Consider the following 15,633-nt stretch of genomic DNA (forward strand, 5'->3'; position numbering starts at 1 on the left):
AGTCATGGCTTTGACGGTGCTCAGTCATGGCTTTGACGGTGCTCAGTCATGGCTTTGACTAAGAATCTACACATGGTGTGAAACGCGTCAGCTGTATGTTTCTGCCTCTGCCAAATATGTAACAACTTTTTTCCTAATTCGTAGCAGAGCCTGCACCTGAAGGTTTCATAGGGCGTGTGCTTTTAGGACTTTGGGCTTAGAGCCGCATTCTTTTTTTCTTAGACTTCCTGCACTACATGTTCCTTCTCAACATGATACATGTGGTTTAACCCCCTAACGCACGTGTTCTGTCAATATGTTCCCAAAAGTGCCCGCGCATGCGCAGAACAAAAGGGCACTCCAGCTGAGTTGCTGTCCCGTAGCGCATGCACACACCGTGGGCTTAGATGGCTAACTCATCAATATAGAAAAACAGCGCTTCTAATCAATACACCATGAATGTCCTGCATCAATGTACAATTTACAGGCGTAGAACTCAAAATTCTGTCCACGTGATCTTTGTGGTCAGTGCTACTAAATCAATTTTTTGACATGTGCTCATTATAAGTGCTCTCGTGCACATTGCTGGATCGAGCTCAGGTAAGAATGGGAGTTTCTGCAGCAGAGAGGATCCCTTACCTGCTATATGCAACACAATTGCACAGAGTGGCCCTGATCCTCCTCTTCTTGGGTCCCCACCGGCGCTCCAGGCCCTTCCTCTCTTGCTCGTGCTTCCAATAGGAAACAGATTTCCATGGGGGCACTTGTGCCTGCTTGCTCCCGAGCCTCGCTGTCTGTGTCAGTGGATGCCCCCCATTCTCTTGTCACTGGAGTTGGACAGGAGCCAATGGCTGCCGCTGCCATCAATCTGCTTAGTGAGGAGGGAGACAGCGGCGAGAGTCACTGCTCTCGCGCATGTCGCTGGATCGGATCGGGCTCAGGTAAGAAATAGTGGGGGGGATCTTGCAGCAGAGAAGGTTTTTACCTAAAAGCATAGATACGTTAAGGTAAAAAAACCTTGAGGCTTTAAAGTGGAGGTTCACCCTAAAAACGAATTTTTAACATTATAGCCAGCATAGTAAGGGCATTTACTCGGCAGTTTTTTTTTTTTTTTTTTCTCCGTACATACCCTTTATATTCTGATTTGGTCCAGGGCTTCCGCGTTCTAATGACCCCGGACTGGGCGATCCTATCCCTGCCTCAGGGTTCCGATGACTGCGGGACTGGGCATTCCTATCCCTGCCTCAGGGTTCCGATGACTGCGGGACTGGGCGTTCCTATCCCTGCCTCAGGGTTCCGATGACTGCGGGACTGGGCGTTCCTATCCCTGCCTCAGGGTTCCGATGACTGCGGGACTGGGCGTTCCTATCCCTGCCTCAGGGTTCCGATGACTGCGAGACTGGGCGTTCCTATCCCTGCCTCAGGGTTCCGATGACTGCGGGACTGGGCGTTCCTATCCCTGCCTCAGGGTTCCGATGATTGCGGGACTGGGCGTTCCTATCCCTGCCTCAGGGTTCCGATGACTGCGGGACTGGGCGTTCCTATCCCTGCCTCAGGGTTCCGATGACTGCGGGACTGGGCGTTCCTATCCCTGCCTCAGGGTTCCGATGACTGCGGGACTGGGCGTTACTATCCCTGCCTTAAGGGTTCCGATGACTGCGGGACTGGGCGTTCCTATCCCTGCCTCAGGGTTCCGATGACTGCGGGACTGGGCGTTCCTATCCCTGCCTCAGGGTTCCGATGATTGCGGGACTGGGCGTTCCTATCCCTGCCTCAGGGTTCCGATGACTGCAGGACTGGGCGTTCCTATCCCTGCCTCAGGGTTCCGATGACTGCGGGACTGGGCGTTCCTATCCCTGCCTCAGGGTTCCGATGACTGCGGGACTGGGCGTTACTATCCCTGCCTTAAGGGTTCCGATGACTGCGGGACTGGGCGTTCCTATCCCTGCCTCAGGGTTCCGATGACTGCGGGACTGGGCGTTCCTATCCCTGCCTCAGGGTTCCGATGATTGCGGGACTGGGCGTTCCTATCCCTGCCTCAGGGTTCCGATGACTGCGGGACTGGGCGTTCCTATCCCTGCCTCAGGGTTCTGATGACTGCGGGACTGGGCGTTCCTATCCCTGCCTCAGGGTTCCGATGACTGCGGGACTGGGCGTTCCTATCCCTGCCTCAGGGTTCCGATGATTGCGGGACTGGGCGTTCCTATCCCTGCCTCAGGGTTCCGATGATTGCGGGACTGGGCGTTCCTATCCCTGCCTTAAGGGTTCCAATGACTGCGGGACTGGGCGTTCCTATCCCTGCCTCAGGGTTCCAATGACTGCGGGACTGGGCGTTCCTATCCCTGCCTCAGGGTTCTGATGACTGCGGGACTGGGCGTTCCTATCCCTGCCTCAGGGTTCTGATGACTGCGGGACTGGGCGTTCCTATCCCTGCCTCAGGGTTCTGATGACTGCGGGACTGGGCGTTCCTATCCCTGCCTCAGGGTTCTGATGACTGCGGGACTGGGCGTTCCTATCCCTGCCTCAGGGTTCCGATGACTGCGGGACTGGGCGTTACTATCCCTGCCTTAAGGGTTCCGATGACTGCGGGACTGGGCGTTCCTATCCCTGCCTCAGGGTTCTGATGACTGCGGGACTGGGCGTTCCTATCCCTGCCTCAGGGTTCCGATGACTGCGGGACTGGGCGTTCCTATCCCTGCCTCAGGGTTCCGATGATTGCGGGACTGGGCGTTCCTATTCCTGCCTCAGGGTTCCGATGACTGCGGGACTGGGCGTTCCTATCCCTGCCTCAGGGTTCTGATGACTGCGGGACTCGGCGTTCCTATCCCTGCCTTAGGGTTCCGATGACTGCGGGACTGGGCGTTACTATCCCTGCCTCAGGGTTCCGATGACTGCGGGACTGGGTGTTCCTATCCCTGCCTCAGGGTTCCGATGACTCCGGGACTGGGCGTTCCTATCCCTGCCTCAGGGTTCCGATGACTCCGGGACTGGGCGTTCCTATCCCAGCCTCAGGGTTCCGATGACTCCGGGACTGGGCGTTCCTATCCCTGCCTCAGGGTTCCGATGACTCCGGGACTGGGCGTTCCTATCCCTGCCTCAGGGTTCCGATGACTCCGGGACTGGGCGTTCCTATCCCAGCCTCAGGGTTCCGATGACTGTGGGACTGGGCGTTCCTATCCCAGCCTCAGGGTTCCGATGACTGCGGGACTGGGCGTTCCTATCCCTGCCTCAGGGTTCCGATGACTGCGGGACTGGGCGTTCCTATCCTTCGGTTCGATGATTGATGGCTTGTGAAACAGATGACCTGTCGCACAACGCGCGTCACCAGATTTCCGGAAATAGCCGAGCTGCGAGTCGGCACTATACGGCGCCTGCGCCCGCCGTGTAGAGCTCACTGCGCAGGCGCCGTATAGTGCCGACTCGCAGCTCGGCTATTTCCCGACATCTGGTGACGCGCGTTGTGCGACAGGGGACTTGTTTCACAAGCTGCCAATCATCGAACGGAAGGATAGGAACGCCCAGTCCCGCAGTCATCGGAAGCCCTGGACAAAAACAGAATATAAAGGTATGTACAGAGAAAAAAAAAAACCTGCCGAAAGTAAATGCCCATACTATGCTGGCTCTGCTAGATGTAATATTATTTTTTTTTTCTTTTTTGGGTGAACCCCCGCTTTAATGTTTATTTTACACACACCAACAATATGTACAATATGATGAACTATTTCACATCTATTGAATAATATGGAAAGAGACTCCAGTTCCTTCATTTGGCAGATTAAATGTTGACTTTCCAGCAGAGGATTTGCAGCAATTACTTCCAGCCAATTACAACCACCAGAATAGATCTCACTTTTTTGTTTTCCTTTTTTACATATTTTTTTTTTTTTTTTTTTTTTTTTTTTTCATGTTTTAATGCAAACTTCTGTCATACGAAGCAGTCCGGGAACACGTTACCAGAATCATCATTATTTTTTTTTTTTTTTGAATTTTTTTTTTCACATTTTCTCTCTCGTCTTTTTCTGCCCGGTGTGCTTCGGCCGGCTCTATTTTTGGCTCCTTTTCGAAGAAAGAAAAAAAATAAAATAAAATGAAGCATTTGTCATTGTGCTGACCCTGTTACATTATTCCAGCACCTTCCCTGGCTGGGCCTGTAATGAGATCAGTGCTTTGCGCTCATGGCGGAATAAGTACATTTAACACAAAGTGACGTGTGCATAATACGGGGCGACGGCGGAGATATCGGAGACGTATCTGTGGGTTGTTTAAGATTCGGAGCAGGATCCTCGTCTCTCTCCGCGCTAAGCTGCTCCTAACAAGGTATCTCGTCTGTACATCAATAGGACTGTGAAGTGGGCCCAGCTCGTTACATTCTTCTAAATGCGAAGCGCGATGGCGTGACAGCGAGTTCTCTCCTTCCCTGCACTCCTGCCTGCCTGCAGGCGGAACGAGAAACCTTTCCAACGGGTTAAATAAATCTTCTATGTATTTGCTTCTGCTTTTAAAGGGCGAGAGCAGTAAAAATAATATAGAGCCTTATGGAGTAGCGGCTAAGGAAAAAAAACTTGCTTACCCAAAGCAACAAGAATTTGAGTCTTCCCCGTTGTACTAAGAATGGTGGGGGTAGCTGGTTGGTAGGTAGGTGGATCTAGATGGTTGGTAGGTAGGTTGGAGGGGGTAGCTGGTTTTTAGGTAGGCAAACCAGGTCCCTTGCCTTCTTCAGGTGGTACTTGGTAACCTGGACACTTCCAGGTGGGTCCATTTGCATGGTTCTCACAAGGTCCTGAAGACTTATGGGACAATGTGATGATGTCACAATGATAATTGGTGATGAAACCAATTTAAGGAGCATTCTTCCCACTGATCACCAATGTAAGGGACATTCTTCCCACTGATCACCAATGTAAGGGACATTCTTCCCACTGATCACCAATGTAAGGAACATTCTTCCCACTGATCACCAATGTAAGGGACATTCTTCCCACTGATCACCAATGTAAGGGACATTCTTCTCACTGATCACCAATGTAAGGGACATTCTTCTCACTGATCACCAATGTAAGGGACATTCTTCTCACTGATCACCAATGTAAGGGACATTCTTCTCACTGATCACCAATGTAAGGAACATTCTTCTCACTGATCACCAATGTAAGGAACATTCTTCTCACTGATCACCAATGTAAGGAACATTCTTCCCACTGATCACCAATGTAAGGAACATTCTTCCCACTGATCACCAATGTAAGGGACATTCTTCCCACTGATCACCAATGTAAGGGGCGTTCTTCTCACTGATCACCAATGTAAGGGACATTCTTCCCACTGATCACCAATGTAAGGAACATTCTTCCCACTGATCACCAATGTAAGGGACATTCTTCCCACTGATCACCAATGTAAGGAACATTCTTCCCACTGATCACCAATGTAAGGAACATTCTTCCCACTGATCACCAATGTAAGGGACATTCTTCTCACTGATCACCAATGTAAGGAACATTCTTCCCACTGATCACCAATGTAAGGAACATTCTTCTCACTGATCACCAATGTAAGGGACATTCTTCCCACTGATCACCAATGTAAGGAACATTCTTCCCACTGATCACCAATGTAAGGAACATTCTTCTCACTGACCACCAATGTAAGGGACATTCTTCCCACTGATCACCAATGTAAGTGACATTCTTCTCACTGATCACCAATGTAAGGGACATTCTTCTCACTGATCACCAATGTAAGGAACATTCTTCTCACTGATCACCAATGTAAGGAACATTCTTCTCACTGATCACCAATGTAAGGGACATTCTTCCCACTGATCACCAATGTAAGGAACATTCTTCCCACTGATCACCAATGTAAGGAACATTCTTCTCACTGATCACCAATGTAAGGAGCATTCTTCCCACTGATCACCAATGTAAGGAACATTCTGATCACCAATGTAAGGAGCATTCTTCTCACTGATCACCAATGTAAGGGACATTCTTCCCACTGATCACCAATGTAAGGAACATTCTGATCACCAATGTAAGGAACATTCTTCCCACTGATCACCAATGTAAGGAGCATTCTTCTCACTGATCACCAATGTAAAAAATATTCTTCCCACTGATCACCAATGTAAGGGACATTCTTCCCACTGATCACCAATGTAAGGAACATTCTTCCCACTGATCACCAATGTAAGGAACATTCTTCCCACTGATCACCAATGTAAGGAGCATTCTTCTCACTGATCACCAATGTAAAAAATATTCTTCCCACTGATCACCAATGTAAGGGACATTCTTCTCACTGATCACCAATGTAAGGGACATTCTTCCCACTGATCACCAATGTAAGGAACATTCTTCCCACTGATCTCCAATGTAAGGAACATTCTTCTCACTGATCACCAATGTAAGGAACATTCTTCCCACTGATCACCAATGTAAGGAACATTCTTCTCACTGATCTCCAATGTAAGGAACATTCTTCTCACTGATCACCAATGTAAGGAACATTCTTCCCACTGATCACCAATGTAAGGAACATTCTTCTCACTGATCACCAATGTAAGGAACATTCTTCTCACTGATCACCAATGTAAGGGACATTCTTCCCACTGACCACCAATGTAAGGGACATTCTTCTCACTGATCACCAATGTAAGGGGCATTCTTCTCACTGATCACCAATATAAGGAACATTCTTCTCACTGATCACCAATGTAAGGACAATTCTTCCCACTGATCACCAATGTAAGGGACATTCTTCTCACTGATCACCAATGTAAGGGACATTCTTCCCACTGATCACCAATGTAAGGGACATTCTTCTCACCGATCACCAATGTAAGGAACATTCTTCCCACTGATCACCAATGTAAGGGACATTCTTCTCACTGATCACCAATGTAAGGAACATTCTTCTCACTGATCACCAATATAAGGGGCATTCTTCTCACTGATCACCAATGTAAGGGACATTCTTCCCACTGATCACCAATGTAAGGAACATTCTTCTCACTGATCACCAATGTAAGGACAATTCTTCCCACTGATCACCAATGTAAGGAACATTCTTCCCACTGATCATCAATGTAAGGGACATTCTTCCCACTGATCACCAATGTAAGGGACATTCTTCTCACTGATCACCAATGTAAGGGACATTCTTCCCACTGATCACCAATGTAAGGAGCATTCTTCTCACTGATCACCAATGTAAGGGACATTCTTCCCATTGATCACCAATGTAAGGGACATTCTTCTCACTGATCACCAATGTAAGGAACATTCTTCCCACTGATCACCAATGTAAGGAACATTCTTCCCACTGATCACCAATGTAAGGGACATTCTTCCCACTGATCACCAATGTAAGGAACATTCTTCCCACTGATCACCAATGTAAGGGACATTCTTCTCACTGATCACCAATGTAAGGGATATTCTTCCCACTGATCACCAATGTAAGGGACATTCTTCTCACTGATCACCAATGTAAGGAACATTCTTCTCACTGATCACCAATGTAAGGAGCATTCTTCCCACTGATCACCAATGTAAGGAACATTCTTCCCACTGATCACCAATGTAAGGAACATTCTTCTCACTGATCACCAATGTAAGGAGCATTCTTCTCACTGATCACCAATGTAAGGAGCATTCTTCCCACTGATCACCAATGTAAGGGACATTCTTCCCACTGATCACCAATGTAAGGGACATTCTTCTCACTGATCACCAATGTAAGGGACATTCTTCCCACTGATCACCAATGTAAGGAACATTCTTCTCACTGATCACCAATGTAAGGAACATTCTTCTCACTGATCACCAATGTAAGGGACATTCTTCTCACTGATCACCAATGTAAGGAACATTCTTCTCACTGATCACCAATGTAAGGGACATTCTTCTCACTGATCACCAATGTAAGGAACATTCTTCTCACTGATCACCAATGTAAGGGACATTCTTCTCACTGATCACCAATGTAAGGAACATTCTTCTCACTGATCACCAATGTAAGGAACATTCTTCTCACTGATCACCAATGTAAGGGACATTCTTCTCACTGATCACCAATGTAAGGAACATTCTTCTCACTGATCACCAATGTAAGGGACATTCTTCTCACTGATCACCAATGTAAGGAACATTCTTCTCACTGATCACCAATGTAAGGGACATTCTTCCCACTGATCACCAATGTAAGGAACATTCTTCTCACTGATCACCAATGTAGGGAACATTCTTCCCACTGATCACCAATGTAAGGAACATTCTTCTCACTGATCACCAATGAATTTTAGTTGAAGAAGGGGTTCCCAAGACATGGAAATTAATTCAGGGGTTCCTGAAGGGTAAAAGGTTGAGAGAAGCTGGTCCAACACTTCCTTACTCTATATTTACTTCCTACTATATATAAAAATAAATAATTATATTTCCATCAGCTGGATGAGTTTATGTTCAGCTTTATCTTCATGTCATTGATTATTATTGTGACTAATGACAGGAGTGTATTCATCTCGCAGCCTTCATACCCCCGTGCGTGACTTCCCTGATATCTTGCTGGCGGATACAGACATGAATGAATAAATAATTGCTTACTTGTATTTAGAAATACATCCTTTAGCCTGATGTGGATTTCTTGACGTCACTTCTTGACGTTCAGCGGTATAGTAGTCTGTGGCGAATTTCCAATATACTTGATTATGTTATCAGTGTGCTAATTACCATACACATGTAGATTGAATCTAATGTTGGGGACATTTAGCCTCACCCCTGGCGGATGGGTATAGGCAGCAGCTTGAGCCAATAAGGGCTTCTTTAATCTTTTACGTTGTTTTTAGTTTCCTGCTGAACATACATATCGGAGGGTAAAGCACAGGAATGACTTCAGCATCCTGCAACTTTATTGTTCAGCAAACAAGTTATTTTGAGGGGGCAGCAAATGTACACTGTTATACAAGCTGTACACTCACTACACAACATTGTAGCAAAGTATCATTTCTTCAGTGTTGTCACATGAAAAGGTAGAAGAAAGTATTTACAAAAATGTGAGGGGTGTACTGACTTTTGTGAGATACTGTATATCTGGGCAAAACAAGGTAAAACATGTAGTAGATCAGTGCAATACTTGCAAATTTCTCGGTCTTGTTTGTTTAAGGCTGAATTCCAGGAATTCAGCTACTTTGTAAAAACTGCAGGCATACAATGATATTAAATCCAAGGAGGTGTCTGCCAACTTGTACCTTTTCACATCTTACAGGACAGTGGTCTCAGTTCCTTCAAGAACAGAGTTGCTGGAACTGCTATGCCTGCCCCCCTCCTCCTTCTGCCAATTCACTGAAGCCTTTGTATTGTGTGAACTCATGCCTTTCCCCCCTCCTCTTCCTGCCCATTCACTGAAGCCTTTGTAATATGTGAACTCATGCCTGTCCCCCCTCCTCCTGCCCATTCACTGAAGCCTTTGTAATATATGAACTCATGCCTAAACCTCCTCCTGCCCATTCACGGAAGCCTTTGTAATGTCTAAACTCATTCACAAATTGCAAGGGCTTCTGTGAATGGACAGCGGAGGGGGGAGCATTGCTGCTCTGTGTGCTTCTTTCGTCTCTTACAGCCTTGGGTGTTGTCCTGTGTATCCTCCGGGAGTGCAATAAACATATATATTATACCTATTATTACATATAGGTAATAGAGATAAGTCCCCAAGGTGACATGCAGGTAATTGGACTTGACTGATATTGCTGCTTTTCCCCAAAGCACCCACCTCCCCATGTTGAGGGCATGTGGCCTGGTATGGTCCAGGGGGAGGGGAGTGCTCGCTCATTGTTACCCCCCTTTCTTCTTTCCTGACCTGCCAAATTGCATGTTGGGATAAGGGTGTTTTAGGGGGGGGGGACCCAACGCCGTTTACTTTTTTGTGTCGTGGGGTTCCCCCTCAAGATTCATACCAGATTTAAAGAGCCTGGTATGGTTGGATCCCATTCATTGAAGTCAGACATGGAGCTGATCACGGAAGTAAGCGGAATTTACTTCAAAATGTTTCCTTCCATTTTCTGTTTATCAAAAAATAAAAAACCCAGAGGTGATTAAATACCACCAAAAGAAAGCTCTATTTGTGGGAGGAAAATTATATAAATGTCATATGGGTACAGTGTTGCATGACAGCGCAATTGTCATTCAAAGTGCGACAGCACTGAAAATTAGCCTGGGCAGGAAGGGGGTACAAGTCCCTGGTAAGCAAGGGGTTAAGCAGGCCCGGTCTTCAGCTCTGCGTCCCTTTTTAATGGAGAAGCAGAAGAGTCTGCGGGAGGAAGATAGGTGCGGCGGGCTCACGAACACCTGCAGGTGCGCCGTCTCTGGCGCGGCGGCGGAGAAGAGCGTCTTGTACCACTGAATAATTTACAGCATATTGACAGACAGTATAATGCATTGAGATTATAATCACTCTTCCCCGGCACAAATCCTCTGGCTGCGAGAATTTCTCTTTTCTGCATCCACACAAGAGCTAATTAGAATTCATTGAAATACGAAATATTTTATTTTCATCCAGGTCTGCGCAGGAGATCTCTGCCTCTGATAAGCAGCTAACAAATGTAAGCGCGCCGTCTTCGCAGCGATAATGCAAATGTTCCCTTTTTTTATGTCGGGGCCGTTGGCTCTTCATTGCGTTCGAGTTGCTGACTGGCACAGCTGGCTAAATTTGAAATATTGACTGCTCACAATGCCTCCTTGATAACAAATAAATATATTCTCCGATACGTTACGCCGCCGTAAATTAGGGCGCAAGTTCCGTATTCTGAAAGAATTTGCACCCTGAGTTACGGCAGCGTAACGTATGTGCTCCGGCGTAAGCCTGCCTAATTCAAATTTGGATGATGTGGGCGTGTTTTATTTAAATTTTGTGTGACCCCACGTATTTGACGTTTTTTTTACAAACGGCGCATGCTCCGTTCGTAAAAGAATCCCAGTGCGCATGCTCAAAATTCCGCCGCAAATCGTCAATGCTTTAGACGTGAACGCAACTTACGTCCAGCCCTATTCGCGAACGACTTACACAAACGGCGTAAAAATGTCAAAATTCGACGCGGGAACGACGTCCATACTTAACATTGCGTACGCCTCATATCATACCTGATCGGCAGGAGGGCTCTGTGATTGACACAGCCGTCATGTGATCAGGAGGGCCAATCACAGAGCCCTCCTGCCGATTGGAGATGCGCCGTGTCCCGGGGAAATGAGCGCATCAGGATCACACCACTGCGCAGACACGCAATCCCCCCCCCCCTCCTTCTGAGGCACATTCCTGAATGTCCACTCAGGAGGAGGATGCGCCCACCCGGCCGCATATGTGCATTGGGAGGTGGCTAAGGGACCAGAATCTGTAATTCTTTTTTTTGGGGGGGTTAACGAACACTATAATTGAAGAAGCTGATTGGCTGCCATGCACATATTTTAGTAAATCAACCCCAGAGAGTAACATTATAAAGAAACGTTTTCTATACAACAGGTTCACTTTACTGGTGTCTGGTCATTTGTGTGGCCATAATCGGGATATAGCGCAGGATCATTATTATTGATTTTTCTCTTCTGTGTACAGTGAACACTATTGGATTCAGCAGCTTTCAGGAACGTTTACTTTACTTTTACACATATTCACCAGTAGCGCGAAAGATACTTTAACTTTCATAATCAGGATTTGCAGTAATCACAGAAGGTCGGTGTGTTTTGTCCTTCATGTTTCTATCTGACTCACAGCTTCTTCCTCTGGTTTGTCTCTCCCATCCAGACGCATTGACGATGACAAAGGGCGGACGCATGAGCTGGAGCATTCTGCAATCAAATGCATGAGAGGGATACTCTACTGTTACATGAGACAATCTGATAAGGTAAATCACTCGGGCTGGCTCAGCTGTGCCCCCGATGACTTTGTACTGAAGGTGTACGGGGCGGCACGGCTTATTTATGAAATAATGGTGCAGAAGAAATTTTGTGTTTAAAGCTGAAGTTTAACCACTTAAGCCCCGGACCAATATGCAGCTAAATGCCCAGAGGTGTTTTTACAATTTGGCACTGCGCTGCTTTAACAGGTAATTGCGCGGTCATGCAATGTTGTACCGAAACAAAATTGGCGTCCTTTTCTTCCCACAAATAGAACTTTCTTTTGGTGGTATTTGATCACCCCTGCGGTTTTAATTTTTTGTGCTATAAACAAAAATAGAGCGACAATTTTGAAAAAAATGCAATACGTATCGCCCTAAACTGAGGAAAAAAATTGTTTTAGATTTTTGGGGGATATTTATTATAGCAAAAAGGAAAAAATATTCATTTTTTTTTTCAAAATTGTCCCTCTATTTTTGTTTATAGCCCAAAAAATAAAAACCGCAGAGGTGATCAAATACCACCAAAAGAAAGCTCTATCTGTGGGGAAAAAAGGACGCCAATTTTAGTTGGGAGCCACGTCGCACAACCACGCAATTTTCAGTTAAAGCGACGCAGTGCCGAATCGCAAAAAGTGCTCTGGTCTTTGACCAGCAATATGGTCCGGGGGTTAAGTGGTTAAAGTGGTATCGGTGCAACCCCAGTAAACACGAAAATCTCTAGGCTTTTGACAAATTGAGCTCATTTTAAGTTATTTTTATTTTTCCTTTTGTGTTCACTTTAAAAATATGAATTCCTATAACAGCTGGTATCAAATAAAAATGAATATCGTAAAACAAAATCTAAAAAGAATATGGTATGCAAAATATACGAGATAAAAGACGACGAGCGGCAAAAGAATTACTGGAATCATACGAAGCTGAATTGGACCAAAGATTAGCTGAAGTTGATAAAAATGAATAAGCGGTTTTCTGTATTTTAAGCCAAAAGATGATTAAATACATATTTCTGGAGAAAGATGTGCACTAATGTATTATAGTCGGATACAAAACATAAAAGTTCATTTCCAAAGGAAAAAACAATCGGAGAAGTGCTGCATCAAATCCTCCATATTATATGCTCTTTATAAAGTTCTGCACGTGTGCCGCAGTGCGACCCAAAATACTCTTCCTTAAATGTTACAGCAAAAGTCTGTTGAAGAAATATTAAAAGAGTAACTGCACTTTTATGGGAAGAAAATGGCAAAAAATGAACCCTCTTCATGCCGGTGCCTCCTGGTTTAGGTTTCCGCGTGGCGGGGCTTAAGATCACGTGACCGCTGGGATTGGTGGTCACGTGATCCCAAATCTCCCGATCGGGAGCTTTCGGTTAGGCGCCGGTAACTGTGTCGGAAGCACGCAGGGTGTGCGCTCTCGGCACAGCAGTATTGACTGCAATTCATGCAAATATCAAACATGTTGCCTTCCGGGTCAGCAACAAGGAGGCGGGGAGAGCAGACATGAGTCTATTCTGCTCCCTCCCCTCTACTCGGTGGCACCCGTTATGTTGGTCCCGGGCCCGCAGATGGGAAAGTGGAGCCCTGAATAAATGGCGAGTGTTACAGAAGTTGTTTGGAAGTACAGCCACCTGAATGCTTCCACCTGACAGGCGGAAGTCTGCTTGTCACATTTACTCACAATCCTAGTGGCTACAGCCATTGGGAATGGGTATAAAACCCCCTCCCCCCGATGTCAGGTCTGTACAACATACTGACCTGGCAGCGAATGGGTTGTCGGGAGACCCTAGAAGAGGAGGCGACAGGAGCACCAGTGAGGGGACCCGAGAAGAGCAGTCAGGAGCTTCGGAGGGGGATCCGATGGAGGAGGAACCAGGAGCACCACCGAGGGACCCGAGAAGAGGAGTCTCCAGGAGCGTCGGTGGGGGACCCAAGAAGAGGAACAGCCAGGCGCACCACCAAGGGACCCGAGAAAAGGAGTTGGCGGGGGGACCCAAAAAGAGGAGCTGTCAGAGAGGGACCCGAGAAGAGGAGTCTTCAGGAGTGTCGGCAGTTGGACCCGAGAAGAGGAGTCGTCAGGGGGCGTCGGCGTGGGTCTCGAGAAGAGGAGTCTTCAGGAGGGTCAAAGGGGGACCCGAGAAGAGGAGTCGTCAGGAGCACCAGTGAGTGGACCCGAGAAGAGCAGTCAGGAGCTTCGGAGGGGGATGCGATAGAGGAGGAGCCAGGAGCACCACCGAGGGACCCGAGAAGAGTAGTCGTCAGGAGCGTTGGTGGGGGACCCAAGAAGAGGAACAGCCAGGCGCACTGCCAAGGGACTTGAGAAAAGGGGTCGGCGGGGGGACCCCAAAAGAGGAGCTGTCAGAGACCCGAGAAGAGGAGTCGTCACGCGGGACTCGAGAAGAGGAGTCTTCAGGAGGGTCAAAGGGGGACCCGACAAGAGGAGTCGTCAGGAGTGTCATCCGGGGACCAAGAAGAGGAGTCAGCGCGGGGACCCGAAAAGAGGAGCCTTCTTGAAAGTTCAATTGTACTTTACCAAAAAAAAGTTTATAAATGATTTATCATCACCGAGATTATTTCCCTGTTTAGATGCGAAAATATATCTATCAAAAAGAAAATAAAGATAGATGTAAAAACTTTCCCTGTAAATATTGTTTGCGTTTGAAACTTTACCAGCTTATGACTTGGGACAATTTTCTTACTGTTGAACATGACTGGTATTTGGCTTTCTTATTATCTTTGACCTATTGCCTTGTGTTCCTCTCCGCCATGCTTTGACTTTCATTGTGTGGGAAGCAAATCCCTCCACTGACGATGAAGGATCCTCCTTGAGAGCTGCATTTTTGCTTCTCACTTATTTTCAGATATTTCCATAGAGAGTTCTTTCTCCCTTTCTTATTGTCATTTAGTTATTTTTTTTTTTTTTTTTGTTCTCTGCCAGTACAGGCCATTAATCGGGACGCTCACACAGAACCACCTCCTGAGTAGATTTCAAATTTGTACCTCGTAAAAGCTACAGAAAGATGAACTGGTTTGGATGCGGCCCCCTTTTTAACATGATAGAGACTTCCCGCTGAGGCCAAGTCCACGGACTGTAAAGGGAAAGTCAGTCTTTATAGTTGGCGTGTTTTTTTTTGTTTTTGAGCAATAGTTTGAGAACAAACCGGTAGTCCTTTGTATAATCCTGAGAAACTAACAGCAGCGGCCATCAGACCCCATGCAGGAAACTGTCTCTGCTTTTAAAGCATTTCTAAACCCAAAAGCCACAATGTAATATATTGCAGTTTTCCGTTGGCTGCACCAGTTTTATTATTGAGATTTTTTTTTTTCAGCAGGTGAATCCTACAAGTAATATAAGCTTCTTGTCCCAGAATGACAACGCTCACTCACTGTCCTGTATCTATGGGGGAGCAGTGTGGTCACTACTCTCCTGGTTTTAGCTTCAGGACAGCAAGTGATGCTGCTAGACTAGGGGTCTCCAAACTGTGGACAAGGGGCCAGATGTGGACCTTTTGCTTGTCTTTGTGGCCCCTGTGGCACTTATTATCCCACTGATATGAAAAACTATTCTGCCCACTGGTTCCAACAATGGGGCAAAATTCCTGCCACTGACATCAAGAGTGGGGGCACTATTGATTCCACTGACACCAACAATGGGGTATTATTCATCTTCCAATACCAATGATGGGTCACAGTAAACTGGCCCTTTGTGTAGAAAGTTTGGGGAGTCCCGTGCTAGACTCATCCACCTTACCAACCACTGTGTTTTGTTTTTCCCCT

General features: G+C 46.6%; 1 protein-coding gene across 3 annotated transcripts in view; it reads left to right on the plus strand.

The window, feature by feature from the left end:
* PHKB (phosphorylase kinase regulatory subunit beta) overlaps window positions 1–15,633 on the plus strand; it is a 237,979-nt gene that overhangs the window by 51,861 nt on the left and 170,485 nt on the right. For all 3 annotated transcript variants that reach the window (XM_040329505.1, XM_040329504.1, XM_040329506.1), the window contains one exon: window positions 11,770–11,869. In XM_040329505.1, coding sequence (XP_040185439.1) covers window positions 11,770–11,869 — 100 coding nt within the window. The remainder of the gene's footprint in view (window positions 1–11,769; window positions 11,870–15,633) is intronic.

The sequence above is a fragment of the Rana temporaria genome, chromosome 11 (genome assembly GCF_905171775.1).
Source record: "Rana temporaria chromosome 11, aRanTem1.1, whole genome shotgun sequence".
NCBI lineage: Eukaryota > Metazoa > Chordata > Amphibia > Anura > Ranidae > Rana > Rana temporaria.